A 22,016-nucleotide genomic window follows, 5' to 3' on the forward strand; every position below is an offset into this window, starting at 1 on the left:
CCTGAAATAGAAACTTTTGGTCTTTATGTGAAGCAAAATTCTCCACCCAGATTTTGCTTATACTGTGTGAAACTCTGATCCAGACTGTATTGTACAGTGTAAAAAATATATAATACAGATATATTCCCCAGTTGGATGAGCTTATGCTTTAAGAAGCTGTGTGTAATAGTTTTAACTGATACTTCATTCACTCTGGTGAAGACAAAGCCATACATTTGGTTGGAAGCAACAGAAAAGTTTAAACTGAAGTGGCAGACACTGTCATGGACTGAAGCCTGCTGGAATCTGTATTTGGAGTTGCCACCTGTCTAAGGTAAAGACAAAGGTGTGGAATGGATGAAGGGAATGAGAAAGTGTGGAAATTTTTTGGCATTGTTTTGAGTCTTCAGGAAACACACAAAAAAAGCTCTATTTTGCAAGATTAGGCTCTATTCAGTACAGGCTGCAACAAATGCTTCAGCATTTGGTAGAATTGAGCTCTTATCTAAATTCATAAGCTTAAGGTTCAGGATCTTGCGGAGCAGCAGTAATTCCCCAGAATAGCACAGATGCCTTTTGGATAGTGAATTGCAGTGTTGCATTACACAGACAGTTACATACACAGTGCTTATTTGTTTGTTGATTTGAAGTGACCTTACTGAGATCACATTGCTGTGTACCTAGGGAACTAAGGTGTCTTTACAGTTTGAATTCATTCCTGGGCATGAATTTTTCAAATCTTTATTGCATCATCTAATCTGTCTTTCTGTTCCTCACAAAGCTAGAGTGAGCTTAATAGCTCAGGCAGAAGAGGACTCGCTTTACGTGAGCAGCTCTTCAATATTGTCAGGCAGTGTGGCCACTCTCTTAAGTGCTACATAATAGATAAGCCCTGTTCTAAAGAAAAAAAGGGATCTTATAGTTTTAGTACTCATTACTCTCTTACTAGAGTACTTCATAAAGAAATTTATGAATTCAATTTCACAGAAAACCTAGTCAGTATGGAAAAAGGGAGTGTTGCCATTACTTTACCAGTGAATGGGAAAACTGTAGCAGTATTAAAGTCAAAACAATCTGCTCATTCTGAGTGCATAGCATCCAAAGCTTAATGCATGGCTCTTGATGTGCTTAATACAGAACTCTTGTTGGCTTTAATTGCAGTGGTGGTATTTCTTCAGCAGGGAAGACATAGTGTTCACACTACAGTGAAATGAGTAGTGTGCAATTACTCTGTGAAAAATCTAGCTTGAGCATTTTGCAGTTTCACACTAGGCAAAGGAAAAAAAAAATGGATTTCTCAGCATTTTGTGTCTTTCACTCTGTTTTGGTGGTAATATCACAGTAAACAGTCCCAGCATCCTCTCTAACTATCACTTGCTTGCTTCTGTGGTCAGATAGTTCTGCTGCTTGAGGAAAATGTGTGATTGCACAGGAAAACCAATTTAAATGCCAGTTCTTGCTGTTTAATCATGCTGCTCTAGTGGGCCAGAGCTGTGCCAGTCAGATCAGTTGTCTGATATGGTTTGTTGTCTGGATGCATAAACCGTCACACTGGCATAATGGAAGCTGCAAGTTTTGGGTTTGGGAGGATGAGAACTGCCTGAAGCAAAATTGGGAAAAAAAATTGAGGCACTGCTGCCAAATGTGCAGCCTCAGATAAATTTATCTTACTCAGTCTCCCTCCCCTCTGCACCCCCTCCTGCCTCCAAGTAGTCTTCCATTTACTGGAAAAGAAAAGAGGCAGCAGTCCTCTAAGAAATGTGAACAAGATCCTAGTAATAACTGTTGTAATATAAACCTCTTGTACCGTTAGATCATTCCTGGGCATGTCTTGAAATAGCGGCCTATGGGAAAGGTGGGAGCCAGTGTGGAGGAGTGGTTAAGGGAGAATGGACACGGATCCTAGGGTATAATGTTAGGCCCGATGGGGCAAGGCAATCTGAGTTCTAGTTATATGAATTTAATGCACAATCAAGACCAGAGTCAGAGCCATGGTTAAAGTAGTTGCTGTCACATAGTCAGCGAAGACAGCAGGCCGCTTTCTGCTCCCTCAAGGTCGGGCTGTTTTCAGCTAACAAGCTAACAACTCAAGGTGGAAAACAACTTTGGAGAAAAACAAGATGGGAAATGTGAGGGAGCTTGCTTATCGCAGAAACCGCAAGTGGGATGAACATAAGAATGTAATCTATTAGCTGCTGTTGCTGAGCTAGCTTTGAAGCTGCTGGATATATACGTTAGAGCCTGCTCTCAATAAAAAGAAGATTTCTGCTATCACTCACATTGAGTAGGACTGATTTCTTCCCACCCAGCTGAGAATCGGACCCTGGGTTGATCGCCGCATGAAGTAGGCTTGGAGCTGGTTGTTCAGGCTTCGAGCCTGGGTTTTTCAGGCTTCGAGCCTGGATGTTTCAGGCTTTGAGCCTGGGTGTTTCAGGCTTAGAGTCTGGTTTCAGACTTAGAGTCTGGTTTCAGGCTTTGAGCCTGGTTTCAGGCTTTGAGCCTGGGTTTTTCAGGCTTTGAGCCTGGGTTTTTCAGGCTTCGAGCCTGGGTTTTTCAGACTTAGAGTCTGGTTTGCAGACTTCGAGTCTGGTTTTTCAGGCCAAGAGCCGAAAACTTCGCGGCAAACCAGTCCCTCCAGCCCTGGCATTACATCCTGGTTCCAGTTTCTTGTCCAGCAAGTTCCAGTCTCCTTTGCCTTTAGTTGCTAGTCTGATATCCTTGTCACTCACCTCTCAGCCCTGCAAGCTTCCTTGGCTAGCCTGATGATTCCTCATTCTGCTATTTCCCATCTGCAGCCTTCTTTAAAGAGTTGTTCTTGGGAGAGGTGGTGTTTACAGTCTGTCTGAAGGGATGAGGGGATTTCTCCAACTCAAAAACTGCTCAACGAGGAAGGATTCTTCAGTTTTCTAGTTGTTAATGGGCAGGTGCTAAAGGAGGGTGTTTTCAAGGCCTCTTAGCTTAGCTACCTTTAGGCAGGTTTTCACAGACAAAGAAACCATGTAAAAGGGCTCCTTTCTCTGGCACATTTCAAGGGTTTTTTTTCTTTATTGCCATGAATAGCAAACCTATTCAGTATTGATTTATCTGGGATTTCATGTTGTGTTTTGAAACTTTGTCAGCAATTCATAAACTTTACACAGAATTTTGGTATGTTTTTCCATAGGAAAAGTAATTTAAGTCAGTAGTCAAAGAAATGGAGCCTGTAGGCATTTGATTACTGTATGTGTTATAATCTCTTCTGTTCTCATTGTCCTCTGAAGGAAAGACTGCACACAGAATGATACTGATTTATCTTTATTTTGTTTTTATTCAGGCGTAAATTGTCACTTGTAACCATTGTTCAAGAAAGCAAAGTACTGTATGCATTAGCCACATTAAATAGAAGTGCAAGTTACATGCTTCTATTTAACAAAAGGTGGTGTTTTTAATGTATCATGTTCCAAGTATCTCAAACAAGGTGGTTCTGGTCATAACTTTAAGTTTTACCTAAACGATTCATAGGTAAAAATGTAGTAATGCATGCATATCCTGTGAACAATATACATCTTGTTATTTAAAATATTGTAAAACAAATTACTGTGACTTTAGAGTAAGTGATGGGGTTTTGTTATGTGTTTTTATAGGTAACCAGTTATCTAATTATAACAGTGCATGTCAGCAAATTCTGAAAGGACAAAAATACTTAGTTTTGAAATTATGTGGGTTTTTTTCTGTGGACAAGTGGACTACCAGGGATGTGATAATGACTTCTTAAATTGGACCTGTTTTTTTAATAGTTGGAATCTAATTCATGCTTGTATTTCTTTTTTTGGTTTTCCTCACATCCCCCAAATAGATGTGTATGTTCTATGGAAATTAGGATTCATTCAGGCAGTGCAATGTTTCTTGAATTTTAAAAGTAAATGAAATAATATTTTTCTAATAGTCACCAACTTAAAAAAAAAATCCCTGAAAGGTTTTACAGAAGCAACTGCAAAGGTGCAGGGCCTTTTCCATCTGACAAAAATATCAGTAGCTTTAAAAAAGTTATGGTGATTTTAGCCCTGACTAGATGCCAGATGCCCACCAAGTCATTCTATCACTCCCCCTCATAAACTGGACAGGAGAGAGAGAGAAATAGAATGAGAGGTTTGTGTGTCAAGATAAGGACAAGGAGATCGCTCAGCAATTAGCATCGTGGGCAAAACAGACTCAACTTGGGGAGAAGTGGTTTGATTTATTAATGAATAATCAGAACAGAGCAGGGAAATGCGAATTTAAACTGAATCTTGAAACACCTCCCACCACCGGTCCTTCTTCCCAGGACTTTCCTCCCTTCCCCCCCCACAGTGCAGGGGATGAGGATTGCAGTCAGTTCATTACAGATGGACTTAGTCTCCGCTTCTTCTCAGGAGGCCTGCTTACACTTCTCCCATGGGAGACAGTCCTTCATGAAATTTTCCAATGTGGATTCTTCCCATGGGCTACAGTTCCTCACAAACTGCTCCAGCATGGGCCTTCCCACGGGGGCAGCTCCTCACACCCTGCCCCAATATGGGTCATCCACCAGGAGAACAGTCCTTCAGGTACCAACTGCTCCAGTGTGAGTCCCTCACAGGATCACAAGTCCTGACAGCAAACATGCTCTGGTATGGGATCCTCTCTCCTCCTGAGCTCCCAGGTCCTGCCAGGAACTTGCTCCAGCACAGGCTTCCCACAGAGTCACAGCCTCCTTCAGGCATCCACTCACTCTGGCATGGGCTCCTCCACAGGCTGCAAGTGGGTCTCTGCTTCCTGGTGGCCTCCATGGACTGCAGGGGCACAGCTGCCTCACCATAGTCTTTACCACAAGTCACAGGGGAGTCATTCTTCCAGGGCCTAAGCACCTCCTCCCCCTCCTCCATTAACCTTGGTGTCTGCACAGATGTTTTCACTTTATCCCTCCCTGTTGCTGCTGCAGTTTAGCAACTGCTCAGCAACTTCTTCCCCTTCTCAAATATGTTATTCACAGAGGCGTTACTCCATCACTAATTGACCAGACCTGGCTCAGCTACAGGTCTTAGAATTGACTGGCACTGGCTCTGTCAGATACAGGGGAAAATTCTAGCACTTCTTTGTTTAAAGAAACCACCCCTATAGCCCCTTGTTACCAAAACCTGGCCCAGGCAAAACCAGTACAAAAGCAAAGAATAAAAAAGAGCATCTGTGGCTACAGCTGGTTGTCCTGCTCAGTGGGAACTTTCCCACGTAAGATGCTGTGGCCAGGAGTCCTTTTTCTTCTCCTAGTGGTACCAATTTTGGTTTGACTTTCTGTTTAACCACTTTTTTTGAAGTAGATGATGCTTGTAGGGAGTTCAGACTCTGATACTCAGTGTTTACTAACTTTCTGTCTTATACCTCTTCTTGTTGTGGTTTCTTTTTTTTAATGGTGTGTCTGTTTTTTTGTTTAGGCTTTGGGGTTTTTTGTTTGAGAGTGTAGGACCAATCTTTTTAGTAGTTTAGAAGTACACACTATAGTTATTCCCAGTTTTGAAAAAAAGGTGATGCTTGTCAAAATAAAACTTGACATAAACACACTGACATGAACACCTGAGAACATACTTTGTATGTACAGGACTGTAGAAAGCTTGCCTTTGCAGTATCTGGCAGTATGCTTGTAAACATTTATTGTGCCTTTTTTGGTTTTATTTTGACCCTGACAGAGCCAACAGTACGGGCAGAGCTGATGGAACAGGTGCCTCATATTGCTATGTTCTGTCAAGAAAACAGACCTTCAATCCCATATGCTTTTTCCAAATACTTACTGCCTATTGTGGTACGATACCTTGCGGACCAGAATAACCAGGTAAGTGTCTGCTATAGGTAGTTTATTATCTAGTTGATTATACCTAGTGTGTAATTAGTATGGGTGTGTGGCAGTATATAGTTAGAGCTTCCAAGATACAGGACATATAAATAAAAATGCAGAAAACTCTCTTTGAATTCCTTGGTCCAGTTTTTGTCTTTTTATGCTAGGTAAGAAAGACAAGCCAGGCAGCATTGTTAGTTCTGTTGGAGCAAGAACTTATAGAGAGATATGATGTGGAGACCAAAGTATGCCCTGTTCTGATAGATCTGACAGCTCCAGACAGCAATGATGATGTGAAGACAGAAGCTGTGGCTGTAAGTAACAACAATACCTAATCATACAGTATAAAGTTTTATTGAATGCTTGTTATTGCAGTGATGGTAATATGTTTCCAAATTGCACATCCATGTGGTATTAGAGACAAAGAATTATATTGCTATCCGTAACTGACCTGTAACTTTTTCTGTGTTGTGTTACACTCAAGACAAGGTTAGATTTAAATTCAATAACTTATATGTGCTGTAAGGAAAAGCCCAACTGGACAAGACAGTGCAGGGGATTAATTTCACTGGCTCCCAAAACATCTGCTGTTGTTGGCTTTTTAGTTTTTTTCAGATTTTTTTTATGGAAGTTTAAGTTGCATATGTGGAACATTTCCATCAGTGAAAATCTTAAACACTTGAATTCTGTTGGTCTTTGTTGTATGTCTGTTCTCTTTATTGATCTTGTTTAGTTTTATTGGACCAAATACTAAGCATCTGAATTGAATACCTCATGGTTGGTTGGTTGGTGGTTTTCTTTTTTCTTTAGACACAACCTTAGTAAGTAGAAAGTATTATGTGTCAAATTAAAACAGCAAGCAAATTAATAAGTTAATTTATAAAGGAGAAATGGCAGAAGACGTATGCCCTTATATTTTCTTTGAATTTTTGCAGTTTTTGCCGATTATTTGTTGGTTTTTTTTTTTAATTGAGAGAGACCTCATTTATTGTTTTGCTTTGATAATATGTCTGGGGTTCATAAACAATAAGCAGGCCAGACACTATTGTATTTGGCACCAAATTTCTAGTATTTTCTTGAAGAAACTTAGAAATACATGTGGGAATAAAATTAAAGCAGAGTTCCCATCTTCATTGTTTTGAAGATACTGAAACCTGACAAAGTATTTTGTAGGTCACCGACCCTCTAGAGGTTAGAAAAATAATTGTTGTTACAGGAAAATAAATGTAAATAATTCTATTGACATGATTAGGAAAGTTAGACATTTTTTTTAAATTATCTTCTTTTTCTGCTCATTTCAGTAAATATCAGAATGATGGAGCAGTTAGAAAAGCTGTTGCTTTTTATTGTATGAGATGCTTTTTGAGTAATTTTGTGTTACGGAGTTGCATATGTATACTGTGGAGTGATGTAATTTTAAAATCATACAGAAGTTGTAGAAGCCACTTAAATGTATTAGTTGGCAACAGTTATCTGTTAATTAAGTGTTGGAATAGTGAAAGAATCTTGTACATTTTTTAAAAAATAAAAATATTGCAAGTCGGTTTGGTAAAATACGAGAGTAATTTCTGAGAGTTCAGTTGGAATCATAGAATGGTATAGAACCACAGAATGATGGGGGTTGGAAGGGACCTCTAGAGATGATCTAGTCCAGCCCTCTACTAAAGCAGGTTCACGTAGATCAAGTCACACACAAGTGTGTCCAGGTGGGTTTTGAAAATCTCCAGAGAAGGAGCCTCCATGTCCTCCCTGAACAGCCTGTGCCAGGGCTCCAGTTATGTCCATTTGTTAGGAATTTGATTTAAATTGGTGAAAGACCAATGTCTGCTAAGTCTATATTACATCATGACAGTGGGAGGGTAAAAAGCGGAAAAAAAATTGAAGGGCCAAAAAAATTGGAAGGGGCCAAAATTTTGCAATTCAAAACACAGATTTTTTTTTCCTGTGTTTTTTTACAGTTTTCAGTAAGACTGTGCACATCAGAATAAAAAATAAATATTAAAAGCCTGTGCTTAACTGGAATTGTGTATTATGTAAGCATTGCTGATTCGTGTCTGCCTTGCTGTTAGATCATGTGCAAAATGGCCTCCATGGTGGGAAAGGACATCACAGAGAGACTTGTTCTTCCAAGGTTTTGTGAGATGTGCTGTGACTGCAGAATGTTTCATGTTCGTAAGGTATGAGTAATCAGCCTCTGATCTTAATTATCTGTGAACGGAGTCTCATAAACTTGGAACTAAATGAATTTTTCCTGCTAGATCCCATTTGTGACATGTGTAAGTGAAAGCTGTGGAGTTTCTTTGTAGCTTGCATTTCCACAGATCTTGTATTTGTCACTGAGTTATTTTTTGTAGTCCCTACTTTTACTACCAGAAACAAAGAACTTACCTGTCCTTATGACTGTGTAGGTAATCATAAAAATATGAATCGACTGTAACTCGTACAGCATCAGCCAGCTGAGCTCATATCTCTTTGCATAGATGGAATTAAAGATGCTCGTTAAGATGAAGTAAACCAGTACTCCATCACAGTATTAGGTGCTGAGGTTGTGCTTTAGTTTCACCCTGCAGTTGCATAGCTTATTTTTCTTGCTGCTTGTATTCTTTGATTTGACAGGACTTTAAATGTATTCTGTCCTCCTTCTCTTTCACTTAAGTTCTGGAGTGGTTATTTTGTGATTAAAAAAGGCAGATTATGCTTGAAGAAAAGAGAACAGAGTTGTTGGGTTTTTTTCTTAAACCATAGGAACTGATGGAATGGGGAAATAGCTGATAACTGTTTGCACCAAAACCTGTTTTTGTGATTTTAAACCTGTTTGAGGGGATTTTTTTTTTGCACTTGGTTTTATTTGCTGTGTTAAAACTATGGTCTTAATTGTTGTTTCCTACATTTTCTTTGCAAGGTATGTGCAGCTAATTTTGGAGATATCTGCAGTGTGGTTGGGCAGCAAGCCACTGAAGAAATGCTGGTAAGCCATTTCTTAAAGACTTTTTCTTTTTGGTATAAATCAGTAATAGAGCTGGACAAGGTACAGAAGAAAGACGGCTGAAGTGATTAGACAACTACTACATTCCATTAGTAGGAAGAGACTAAAAAAGCTGTGCCCCTTCAGTTTTGCTGATGTGAGATTACAACTGACCTTCACAAAACTTGAAGACAGTTGTTACTTTGTATATAGAACTCTTTCCTGTCAAGTTACACAGTCTAGAGCAAAGTGGTACTGAATTCTAGAGCTGACAGAAGGGTTTAAACCAGACTCGTCAGGCTGTGGATGCAGAAAGTATTTGCAAGTTCAGAAACACATTAAGCAAGAAGTAGGAGTAGATCTTTTAATGTCTAGAAATGCGATGAGAGATTGCAGATACAGGAACAGCGTGGACTGCAAGAAGTTGAAAGGCTTATGGGGTCTCTTTAGATGGCATCACTTAATGCTGATGTTCATTGATAGGACAAGGAGTAATGGAACACAAAAAGTTCCACCTAAGGACAAACTTCTTTACTGTAACAGTGAGGGAGCCCAGGCACAGGCTGCCCTGGGAGGGTGTGGAGTCTTTTACTCTGGAGGTTTTCAAAACCTGCCTGGACACATTCCTGAGCAACCTAATCTAGGCAGACCTGCTTGAGCAGGGAGGTTGGACTAGATGATCTTTAGAGAGGTCCTTTCAACCCCTTCTATTCTATGATTCTATGATTTAATCTTTTAAATTCATTTTACCTGACTCAAACAAAGCCTTACAGCCCTTCTGGGAAGAAGGAAAAGAGAAAGTCAAAGAAAATAAATTCATCAGGGCAATAACAAGTGGAGAGATAAAAATTCAAGATGGAGAATCGGGGAGCTGTGTGGAGCAGTAAGCAGATGATCCGTAACAGTGCCCTCCATTCCCTTGGAAGATCCAAGGAGCTGCTGGATGGTTCTAGTCTTGGAGACATAACAGGGCTAGGGAGCAAAAATCAGCCTGAGCATCGCTGGGATCCTTCTTCAAGCTTTCTCTTCCTGAGGATGCTGACAGTGAGCTTGTTGAGGGCCAGAGGAGACTGATGAGTTAGTGCCATCAGTTAGGGAGGAGTTTACATGGAAAGAATGTTAATGCAGGTGTGACTTCAACAAGGAGCTCTGCAGCATTTTGCAGATGCAGTATTGTGCACAGATAGGCCTAGTATTACCCTTGGGACATTTCTTATGTTCTTACAGCATTTGCTGCATTTTTCCCTAGGTGATGTGTGACTCAAACCATTTGGTAATGAAGTATTGTGCAGATTTATATCTCATATGTTTCTTGATTTGAAATGTAAAGTGATGTCTCTCACAGAAATGGACTTAGTAATACATATCATGAATTTGGTGTAAAGCTCGGTGGAAAAGCACTTGCAGATGTTAATCAATAGCTGACTGAACATGAGCCAGCAGTGTGCCCACGTGGCTGAGAAAGCCAGTGGCATTCTGGCCTGTATCAGAAACAGTGTGACCAGGGCTGTACTCAGCAGTGACGAGGCCACAGCTTGAACACTGTGTTCAATTTTTCGGCCTCTCACCACAAGAAGGACATTGAGGTGCTGGAGTGTGTCCAGAGATGGGCAATGATGAAGGATGAAGGATCTGGAGCACAAGTATTACGAGGAGTGACTGAGGGAGCTGAGTTTGTTTAGCCTGGAGAAGAGGAGGCTGAGCAGGAGACACGAGCGTTTGCTACAACACCCTGAAAAGAATTGGTAGTGACGTGGAGGGTCAGTCTCTTCTCCTGAGTAACAAGTGATAGGACAAGAGGAAGTGGCCTCAAGTTAAACCAGGGAAGATTTATTTTGGATATCAGTTTGTTTGTTTGTTTGTTTTCACTGAGATGATTGTGAAGCATTAGGACAGGCTGCACAGGCTGTGTTACCATCCCTCAAGATATTTAAAAGACGTGTCCCTGCTTAGGGACATGGTTTAGTGGTGTGTTTAACAGTGTTAGGTTAGTGATTGGACTTTATGATCTTAGGAGTTCTAAGAATAATAAAACCTACGTGATTCTATTTTATTCTATTAAATAAACAAGTGGTGGATATTTTATATGAAGCACTAGTATGTGGCTGGACAGTTGGGGACCTCTTTCCACAACAGAAAATTCCATTTTCTACTCTTTTTATATTATTTTTTTAAAAGGATGAAAAGCTGAATGGCTTTAGATGACACTTCATTTTGTAATGTAAATGCTTTTTTAAAGCACAAATGCAGTCCAGAAAACTTTGCTGCAGAAAGTAGGAACATCAATAATTGAGGACAGAACAGTCATTGCATTACTTACATCTCACCACTCTGCCTGCTGCAGGAAAAGGCAGCCATGTGATGGCCTTGAATGTCTTTTGGCTGCCTCACCTGCACTCTATCTGCTGTTTTCACCCTGACCACTACTGTTTCCAAAAAATTTGAGCAACTTGATAATGCTTCAGTTCTGTTAGTAAAACCACTGCTCTGTTCAAACCTGTTTTCTTTTGCACAAAATGCAGCATTTCTCTCATTCCCCTATTTTTTATACAGTTTAGATCCTGCTTTGTAGAGTAGGTGGTCACAGAGATTGGTAGATAAAACAATGAGATGTTTAGATGAAAGATAAATGTTTTCTTTCTTTCTGAAGATGCTCTGTCTTTGCATTTCAATGAGAATCTTAGAAAAACATATAGTAGTCTCTGATAAGTAAAACATTTGTGCACCAGTATTTTTTATGGTTTTATTCCTTTCAGTGTTATCTGCTTTACAGGTATGCTGTGGAGATGAGATTCTGTCTTAGGATGGGTTTTCTGGGCTTGGTAATATTTTTGAAATTGGGGTTTTTTGGATACAAATTGGGTTAAAAAGTTAGTACTTTCTTGCTCTTTTCAGACAAGTGAATTTTCCTTATCTGTATCCATAAGTAACACAAGGGCAACTGATAAGAAGAGTGGTGCTACTGAATCTGTGTTCTTTGTCTTATAAGTGTTAAACTAAGGCATCTGAGTATGAGGGCAGAGAACCAGATCAAGGAAATTAATGTGAAAAAAGAACTTTCTTTGAAACAAGTACTGTCTGTTAAGACTTGCAAACTTACTATGTTCCTAACAGCTGCCGAGGTTTTTCCAGCTCTGCTCTGATAATGTGTGGGGAGTTAGGAAAGCCTGTGCTGAATGCTTCATGGCAGTTTCTTGTGCAACATCACAGGAAGTCCGGAGGACAAAATTGTCAAGCCTTTTTATTAATTTGATTAGTGATCCTTCACGATGGGTAAGAATTGCTTTTTATTTCTTCCATAGCTGTCGTATTTAAAGGATTTTACCACGATGCTCCATATAGAACTTCTCCCCATAGATGTGGGGAGATGTGTAACTTGTTTTGCACACCTCAAACAAAATTCTTAGACTGCTTGAGTTTGTCAATGGATGTAAACAGTCCTTCACATTTTCTCTGCAGCATCTAAGAAAAATGGTCAGTGAGATAGATTTTCCTAGCTACAGAACTGCCTGTGAGCTAACATTGCTGAAAATCATTAAAAGAATGGGAAAATTAAATGTGATTTATTTGCATTTCTTCAGGTTCCTCCACCACTTTTTTTTTTTGAGGGGAATGGAGTGGTGGTGTTTGATGTTGAGTTTGGTTTGGGTGTGGGCGTTTTGAGTTGTGATAGGTTTGAGTTTTTTAGGGGGGATGGGGGGTTGTGTCAGGGGTTAGGTTTTTTGGGTGTTTTTCCTGTCTTGAGGATCTACTCTTCAAACCTTCTGAAGTTTGTTATTGAGCAAACTATTTCCATGAGTCAGAGAGAGGTTTGGGGTTTTTTTGCATACGGGTATGAGCTCTTGGATCCTGGAAAGTCGTGCAGGTTGTAGCCCAGCACAATTAATCATATAATCAAAATGATAGTTGAGGAGGAGAGAATAACTAGTGGGAGGAAGGAGGAGCAAATGAGCAACATAACCACGTAGAAAAGAAATGCATTTTATCAGCCAAACTTACAGTAGGGAAATGGCTGCTGACTGCACATACTTTTTTTTTCAAGTTGTTAAAATTCTCAACTCAGCTTTCAAATTCACCTGCTCCTACTGTGTAAATAATTGAGATTTCTTCAGTTATGGGCCTGCCAACTTAGTTACCCATGATTTGACTGTTTTTATCCTGCTTTTTTTTCTACTTAGCACTGTCTGTATACAGCTGGCTGACTTTTTCCAGACAAGAGCTTCTGCTGTTACTTTCCTCAGTAGACCTATGACCTTCCCGGTTTCTAATAGCAGGTGTTTGTTTTATAGGATTACAGGAGATATATATATGTATATATATATATATATATATATATATATATATATATATAAATATTTTTTTTCATCTTGGACTCTTTCCACTAGGTTCGCCAAGCTGCTTTTCAGTCTCTGGGGCCTTTCATATCAACTTTTGCTAATCCATCCAGCAGTGGCCAGTACTTTAAAGAAGAAGATGGCAAAAACCCAGAAGATTGTGGTTCACCACAGGAAAACAGGTAAAGAATTTACTAAATCAACAGATTATTTTTTCTTCCTTCTATATGAACTGATGTATAAATTGAATATTTATCTTGGTAAATGGAAAGATCTGAAATGTCTCATCTTACTTAATGGACTGCCAGAAGTTTTATTTTTTTCCTGAAAATAGATGTCTGTTGACTAATTCAGGGCCAATATTGGGTCTAATTCTGTTAATTTCCATTAATGAGATAGCATGAGGTAGCAGTGTGTCCTTGCAGCAAAGAAGGCCAGTGATGTCCTGAGCCACATTAGGAGTGTTGCCAGCTGGTTGAGGGAGGTGATGCTCTGTCCTCTGCTCAGCACTGATGAGGCCATGGCTGCAGTGCTGTGTCCAGTTCTCGGCTGCCCTGTACAGGAGAGTCATAGACATACTGAGGAGAGAGCACAGTTATGAGCCACAAAGATCATGGACTGGAGCATCTCTGCTATGAGGAAAGGCTGAGAGAGCTGAGTCTGCTCAGCCTGGAGAAGAGAAGTTTCAGGGGAATCTTATCAGTTGTGTACAAATACCTGAAGGCAAAATGCAAGAAGGATAGAGCCAAGTTGTTTTCAGTGGTGCCCAGCAACAGGACCAGAGGCAATAGACACAATCTGGAACACAGGAGGTTCCCTCTGAATGTCAAGAAGCACTTTTTTCTTTGCTATTACAATGGCCAAGCACTGGAACAGGCTGCCCAGGGAGACTGTGGAATCTCTGTCCTTGGAGATATTCAGAAGTCATCTGGACACAGTCCTGCGCAACTGATTCTGGATGTCACTGCTTGAGCCAGGGGATTTTGCCCAGATGACCTTCAGAGGTTCCTTCCAACCTCAGCCATTCTGTGACTCTGTGGTTAATTCTACTGTGCTGTAAGTAAATGCAGTTTGATAAATAGCAAGCTAATAGCATGTGTGTGAATTTTCAAGAATGTCTCTTTGCAATGAGTATGTCTTGATTTTTAAGTGTTCATTTACTTTGGCACTCAACAGTGAACGAGTCAGGACTACAGGAGATGTCACAACAGAGGATGAGCACAACAGGACAGAGGATCTGTCTTCACATGTTGTTAATGATGATTTTGGAACAAAATATGAAAATGCCATGGAAGATCAAAACACAGTGTCAAATAACTCCCAGAGGAAAAGTGATTTCCAGACTGAGTCATCTTTCCATTGCACTTTGTCTTCAGAATCCTGTGGGGAAATGGCTGACAGGAACGAGCAAAGCTCTCATTGCTGTACAGCAGGTCTGCAGGAGGCTGGGCTGAATTCACAGGAAACCTCTCTTTCAGAGCAGGAATTGTACAACTCTTTCCATTTCTGGAGGACTCCACTTCCTGAAATAGATATTGACTTCGAGCTTCAGCAGGCTTCTGAGATAATACTTGATAGAGAAATTCAAGAACTCACTATGCCAGTTTCTGCAAACATTCCTATGGCAACAAGGAAAGAATTGGAAGAAATGATAGAAAATTTGGAACCTCATATAGATGATCCAGATGTTAAAGGTATAGTAAAGATACCAAACCATTTTTAGTGTTTGGAGATGTACATATCTGTTGCTTCAGCGGTGTGGGCTTTAACCTTGTGATTGTGTTAAAAGTTAGAAGTACTGCTTTTTTCTGGTCTTCAAAGAGATTGTATCTATTTTGATTTAATCGTGAAAATTGATGATGAACTAAAAGGGAACTTGCATATGTATAAAGATGTTTAAAGGTAGTGTGATTCGTTCCATAAACTGAACACACAAATAGCAGTGTTAACTTCTGACTGCCTGTTTTGACAGCATAGTCATATTTGAGGTCATATATTAGTCATATCTATTGATGGTTCAATGGCACAAGCTGTTGATCAGGAAATTAATTTGTAATTAGGTACATGCAAAATCTGAATGCAGATTAAGATTTTGTATTTAAAATAGCAAAGTGTGATCAATGTCTTTGATTTGATGCATTATTCAATTTATTTTTAATGAATTAGTCTTCTCCATTTTTCTGTAAGGCTTTTGTTATTGCACACTCACGTTGTCAATTTAAGTGTGCCAGATTTGTTGGGTCAAACTGAGGATTGATCTGAACTGAATTCTTGAAGTGAACACATAGCCTCCATTTTAAAAGCTCTTGAAGAGTGGAGAAGGATTTAATAACTATGACCAATTGTTGGAGTAGCACCTCAGAGATACCTCCTGGGCAAAATGTCTTTGCTGTTTCACACATACCTACTAGACATGTTTCTCATGGTATTTGTGTGCAGAATAAATTCTAAAGCACATCAGGCTTGAGCATCACAGTCACAAAATCCAGAAGGACCACTAATGAAGAAACTGTGTTGTTCTGGAGCTGAAGAATCTCTAGGGGAAAGCATACCTCTATAACCAGAAAACGTAGGAAGGAAAAAGAGACGCAAGTTGGGAGCGAGAAAAACATTTTAGAATAAACTGATACCGAATTCAACTGCTTCTTATTATGTTGATAAGCTAATAACTTCTCTTAAATCTTGTTTGACCTGCTTCTATTTAATTTACTGTGAAATCAACAGATGAAACTTTGTTGCTTTAAGAAAACTTTGGACACTCTCTGAAGATGGAGATAGGAAAAAAAAATCAGCCTGATTAGCAATCTCAGTCTTTGCATAACCCATCTCTGAAGCCCACTGTTAAAACTTGCACTGCTGTTTAGGTTTGTTTTGTAAAACCTTGTTCTGTCCAGTTACAGAGCATGTTGTCTTATTCGCTTTTAGTGAAGATATCTGTGTATGTGTTTGTGTGTAAGTGTGTGTTCATGATTTGCTTCAGAGCAGGTTTTGGTTTGGGTAGATTTTTTTGTAGTTCTCTTGACTATGTGGTTGTGTTATGCATGTGTCAGCAAGGTTAAGTTGTTCTGACATCCTTCACTCTGGATCTAGCCTCTCAGTGCTTGACTTCAGCATCCTTCTTTTCTTTGTATGTTTTGGTTTGGCAAATATTTTCTAAACTTAAAAAAAGAAGAAAATTAATATCTGTTGTATGGAGCTATGTTGGCCAGGGTTATTGTCACAGGCTTTTTGAAGGTTCTTGTGATTACACTATATTTTTATATTTGACTCTGCACAGTAACTGATGATGGTAATAAGATAGTGCCCTTCATGGTACAATCTACAGAGACTGATGATTTCCATTTTGCCAGTTGGTTTCAGAGCCAATCCCTGACAGCTGAGGCAGATGTGGAGCTTTGGTACTGGGGTTGAAAATGGTACTGGAGGCAATGATTCTTTTTACGGATTTGCAGTGTATATGCATTCTCGTAGTAACTACATTTGTACCTCTAGCCTCTCCCTCCCTATGTATTTCTCCTTCTCTTTCCTGTTTTGTTTTCGTTTCTCTTACTTTCTGGATTCTGCATTCCTCTACATGTCTTACCTCACCCTTTTGTGTTGTGCAAGCTGCTTTTTCCCTCACCTGCTTGCATCATTATAACAGAAGTATTGAGAATGGAATAACTGTTGTTGTCTAAAGGGTACCTCATCTTATCATGCCAAGGTGAAGAATCAATTGAAAGGAAAGGCATTGCCAGCTCATGCAGCCAGTATGCAGTACAGTATGTTCAGTACAGTATGTTCAGTGCATACCCCAGTCTGCCAGATGTCTGGGCTGCCAGACACTAGTGGGTTACTGTTTGCACGTACAGAATTAACTGTTTGAGGTTGTGTTATTTTATTTTTTGTAGTGTGTTTGTTTGTTTGAGGTTCTTTTTAGGTTTGTAACTTGACTGTGTTTTCTGTGTTTCTGTTGTGTACCTCCCTACCATCAGAGCGATTTCTGTTTCAAACTTCAAATCCTCTCTCTGAGGCATGGAGACTGATAGAGTTTCTGGCAAACGCAATTTTTAACAGTGACCAGCAACCACCATAGAACATATTTTTTTCCATCATTGCATTCTGAGAAAGGAGAGCTGCTTTAACTGAATCTCAGTCTCAAAAACCTTTACCTTGAGGCTTTCTTTCCAAAACTAGCTTGTTGCCAGAGTGATAAATCCATGTAATAGGTAGTTGAGAAGCAACTAGGATAAAACCAGCCTATCTTCTCATAGGCAATCTTTGCTGGCTAGCAGAGCTACACAGGCTATACAAAGTTAAGCAGTGGTACATAATCCCTGTTAATAGGACCTTTCCAATCCACCAGCCAGATATCCCGAGGGTCTCAAGCTGAAAGATGGAAACCTGCACATTGTTACACAGTACATAAGCTATTTTAAAATTATCAGTCTTTATTCATGTCACTTTTTTCCAGCTCCCTGAGGCGGCTGCTGTCCTTCCTTACTTCAGAGCTTGCTTTTCTTTCCCCAGATATTTGGTGGGTTTTTCTTTCCCCAGAGACATTTCTTCAGCTTTGTTTATCTCATTATTTTCTGCATAAAATACTGAATTGTGTCATGTCAGCTTTTCTTAATGTTACTTGGGGGAAGATAGAAAGGCTGACTTGCAGGTTACTGGGGCTGTGGCTTATGCCAATTGCAAGCTGCTTTGACAAATGAAGACCTGATAGGGATAAACCAGCTGAAATGTGGGGTCGGATGATCCCGTTGCTTTATAGAAACTAGGCTGATAAGTTAGACCACTACCACTGCCTACAGTAAAAGTCTAAAATGCATTGTTAATGAAACACTAGGTGAGGAGGAAGTAGAGAAGAAACTCCTTATTTTTATGTTTTAACTATTTGCATCTCATTAATCACCATTAGTGCATCCCATACCTTTTGACTCTGAGTAAGAAGTAAGGGTAAAGAAGGCAGATCCTTCAGAAAAGAAGGGAGTGTGCCACGTAAAAATATCAGTGTCTTCTGGTGAAACATCAGGAGAAACAGAAAACAACAGTAAACTATACTGAAAGGACAGAAGCTCCTGAGGACCAGGAACTTTAATAAGGCCAGATAAAGTGTGGCTTTGAATTTAATGGTTGTGCCAGTTATTTTAGGGTGCAGGTACAGCAGCCAGGAGTAAATAACTCCTTGCTGAAAAATACTTTTCACCTAAAGCAAATCTCAAAATAATTAAGAATTAATTAGCAGATGGTTTAAAGTCCAGTGAACATTGATTTTATCTTACCAGTACAATGCATGAGTTCTTACCTTTACACTTCAGTTTTTACTGAAGGTAGTTGTGAAAGCTAGTTAACCAGCAGATTCCCTTCTGGTCTTCCTCCCAAAACCTTTCTTCCCAAGAGCTCTGAGGTGTATCTCTGTCACGTGTGAGAGGGGAGCCTTGTCCTTTGCTTGAATGGAAAACATTGCCTCTCATATGGCTGTATGAATGATCTTTGTGGGAGATGGGGAAGAGCAGCAGCTACCTCAGTCAGGAGGGTGTCAGCACAGATCTTGGACCTTGTGTCTGTGTGTGGTGAGATTACAGAGGTACATGAGCTGGGGGTGACAAAGACAGCTTATTAGCATGCTCACTCAAGTTACAGTATCTTCAAGGCATCCATCTAGAGCTGTGCACACATATGTACATAGTCCCTCTCTTTCTCTCCTCCTTTACTATGCACTCCACCACTCTGGAGCCTTCCATAGTGACAATGCTTGGTTCTTTTTTTGGCTAGGACCTTAATATATTTACAGACCTCAGGTCATTCACTTTCAGTGAATGACAGCACTGGAGTCGCCCTTGATGACAGAACCTGTGGAGAAGTACTTAGAGAAGGTACTTGCCAGTCAGTTAAATCCATGGAAGTTTTCCTCTTGTCCTTCATCCTGCTGTCTTGGGATTGTAGAACTGTCAAGCAGTTGAGGAGATATACATAGTTGGGTCAGATCTCCTCTCGGGTGGGCAGAGGAAATCAGGATACGTATGGTCTCCATCCCATTGAGCCCCTAAGGGCATTGCAGGCTGACACCAGGGTATGGGTTGGGAAGATGTCTCAGAAAAATCCCTATTACTGCTGTAGATACCCTCACTCTTGTTACTAGAAGTACCTTTGGAGCTCTGTGTGGATTTTTCAGTAAGCACATACTCAGTGTTGAAGCAGTGTGTGTTACCTAGTCAGAGTGAGCTTTATTAACTTTTAAGGGAGAGTGAGAGTTTTTCACGAAGACCTCTTTCATGGACAACCTGATGAAAAATGTCTCCTTGGTGTGCAGCAGTTTGATTTCTCTAAATGAAGGTAAACTGGACATCAGGCAGGCATTTCTTGCCCTAGCAGGTCTCTGACATGACCATCCATTTTGCATGGTCTTGGGGTAATTTGTTTATTTTTTAAGCTTCAGAGGAATTTACTAACCTTGATCTTGTTTATTCTCATGGATCTTAAAGTACAGATGTAATTTATTGTCAGTGAAGTAACACTTGAGGAATGAAGTCAGAGCAAGTTTTTGGTAATTTTATGAATGGTAAAATACCTAATTTTTGTATATAAATGATACATATTCTAAATATACATTGAAACTATAATTTCTAATATAATGTTGTTTATAGTGGAAGTATTAGTAGGGTGTTGGTTTTGGTTTTAAGTTTCTAACTTGCTGTGTTTTTTCCTGTTGAAGTAAATTCCAGTAAAAATATCCTTCAGTTATTCTATCAGGAATTTGATGCAGTGCTGAAGCAGCACTGCATATTGTAAAGAATTATCTCTGCTCCACCTAGACTCTGATGAACTTGTAGTGTGTTTTCTAATTTTTGATGGCTAAGATTGTGCTGAGTTATAACTTTGCTTCTTGTAGCAGATGTATTGCATATGTGCTGCTTCTGTCTATAAATGATTCCAGCTGTCTCTGTTTAATTACAGAATCACAGAATTATTGTCAATAACTGTATTAAAAAAAGCTAATGGGAGAAATTCATATCCTGTAACTTTAGTATGGAAACGTGGGATGGAAAATAAGCATATGGTTTGTTTAATTTCACAATGAACATTTAAGAAACTGTGGAAAAGCCAAATTCTATGAGAAACAAAGCTTTTGGATGTCTGGGTAAATTTAATGGGTCAGGCGATTATTTCTCCTTACCTCCTTGGAAAGAAGTGGAGGAGGAGAGAGGCAGGGTAGATTAGTCTGTGCTGAATTCTGTCACAGCTAAGATTGCTTCTGATATCTAATCTACTTAGGTCAGACTATACCCAAGGAGCATTGCTCAGTGGAGCTTTTTACAGCTAATTAAAAAATAGCTGTAAGCAGAGGGATGGAAAGCAGAGAGTGCATAGTGGAGTGAAATGCTGATGCTTTCTTTGGTGAATAAAAGGTCATCAAACAGTTTGGAGGACACAAGGAGACTGAAGTATCCTGTCCGTAAAAGAGTTACTGGGAAGTAGTATCTTCCTATGTATACAGCTTGGGCTTTAGAGTTGTTACAAAAACATAAGAATTTAATGGCCATGTAGCCCAAATTCTTTTCTGTATGAATAAACCTATTCTAAACCTTTAATTGCTTTTCCCTTCTCTTATTCCCACCTCCCACAAAAGATGCAGTCAGTAAGTTAGTATTCGTGTGCTATTCTGCCCCATGTGTACTGGAATTCTTAAAGAACTGGTCCTGTCATAGTAGCAGTCTCTTACTCCTGGCTTGTTTTAAAGACAAGTTTCGCTGTAGTGTGGCTGAGCACCCTGGCAAAAGAGTGCAGTGTTAATCTGCTTTACACTTTATGCGCCTTGTCCCCACTTTGGGATTTACTAGCAGTCATTAGTCTTAAATTTGTACCTCCCCTCTCAGTTCTTCTGCCATCTTTCATTTAGTTAGTCACTGTCTGAGTATTGATCTGTGGGCTTGCTAAACATCTATTGCAATTTCTCTTTTCATTTATTGTATTTCTCTTTCATATGCTACAGCACAAGTGGAGGTGTTGTCTGCTGCACTCAGAGCATCCAGTTTGGATCCTCAGGAAGAGACAATGGCCAGTGTGAGCACGGGAACAGATTCACAGACTGATCTAACCATCAACGACCAACAAAATTTTAAACCTATACTGGATGAAATTGTGCCTTTAATTGGTGACACTGTTGAGGTAAGAAGTGGGTTTTGTGGTTTTTTTCCCTGTTAGGTTTTGCAGGACTCAGTACTAGAACTGTGTGTTGTGTTGGTGTGGTGATTGCAGCCAAGTGCTTCCTGTTTTGGCTGGTGTGGCCTTTGGGTTTGTGGGCTGGGACCAGAGCACTGCCTACTACAATGAAATTAATTGTGTTGGTGGCCTTCTGGGTTTTTTTTTGTCAGTGTAAATTCTTGAAATTGTTTCTGTTATAATCTCTGTTGTGACCATCCCATTTTAAGATGTTTTAATGCTACTGCAGTTTGTTACTATGAAATTGCCTTCCATAACCCAGAGCCCTACTAATAGTAAGTGAATCCCCTTCTCTAATCTAATAATCCCCTTCTCCTTTGCTTTCCCCCCTATCCGGAGAAGAAGGTACTTTGTTCCCCGTGCTCCCCGTTGAGATGTTTCATAGTAGTTTACTGGCTCGCCTAAGAGAGGTTCAGGATCTGCAATCTAGGGTCTTGTGTTGACTGCTGAAAGAGAAAGCTGATTCAAGCAATCAGTAACATTTTAAAGTTTTTGCATTTAGTTCTTCAGCACTTATCTCTGCCCAACTAAAGACTGTGGCATTTGATACTGTTCTCTCTATTATGTATTAGGCTAAACCCACAGTGTTCACTGCATATAGTGCCGCAAGCTCTGCTGGTATTAAAAGCTCTGGCTATGTAGAAAGCACAAATATACTTCATAAAGCCACAGCAAGTGATTTGTTGAATCATGATGCCTAAAT

At 39.8% G+C, this 22,016-nt stretch overlaps 1 protein-coding gene across 12 annotated transcripts in view; it reads left to right on the forward strand.

Annotated features, from left to right (window-relative positions):
* Positions 1-22,016, forward strand: part of PPP4R1 (protein phosphatase 4 regulatory subunit 1) — a 69,065-nt gene that overhangs the window by 33,542 nt on the left and 13,507 nt on the right. For 11 of the 12 annotated variants that reach the window (XM_061995078.1, XM_061995081.1, XM_061995085.1 and 8 more), the window contains 8 exons: positions 5,661-5,803; positions 5,974-6,120; positions 7,876-7,983; positions 8,709-8,774; positions 11,886-12,044; positions 13,157-13,287; positions 14,282-14,799; positions 21,084-21,259. In XM_061995078.1, coding sequence (XP_061851062.1) covers positions 5,661-5,803; positions 5,974-6,120; positions 7,876-7,983; positions 8,709-8,774; positions 11,886-12,044; positions 13,157-13,287; positions 14,282-14,799; positions 21,084-21,259 — 1,448 coding nt within the window. The remainder of the gene's footprint in view (positions 1-5,660; positions 5,804-5,973; positions 6,121-7,875; positions 7,984-8,708; positions 8,775-11,885; positions 12,045-13,156; positions 13,288-14,281; positions 14,800-21,083; positions 21,260-22,016) is intronic. The other variant, XM_061995086.1, reaches the window with a different exon arrangement.

The sequence above is a fragment of the Colius striatus genome, chromosome 4, assembly GCF_028858725.1.
Source record: "Colius striatus isolate bColStr4 chromosome 4, bColStr4.1.hap1, whole genome shotgun sequence".
NCBI lineage: Eukaryota > Metazoa > Chordata > Aves > Coliiformes > Coliidae > Colius > Colius striatus.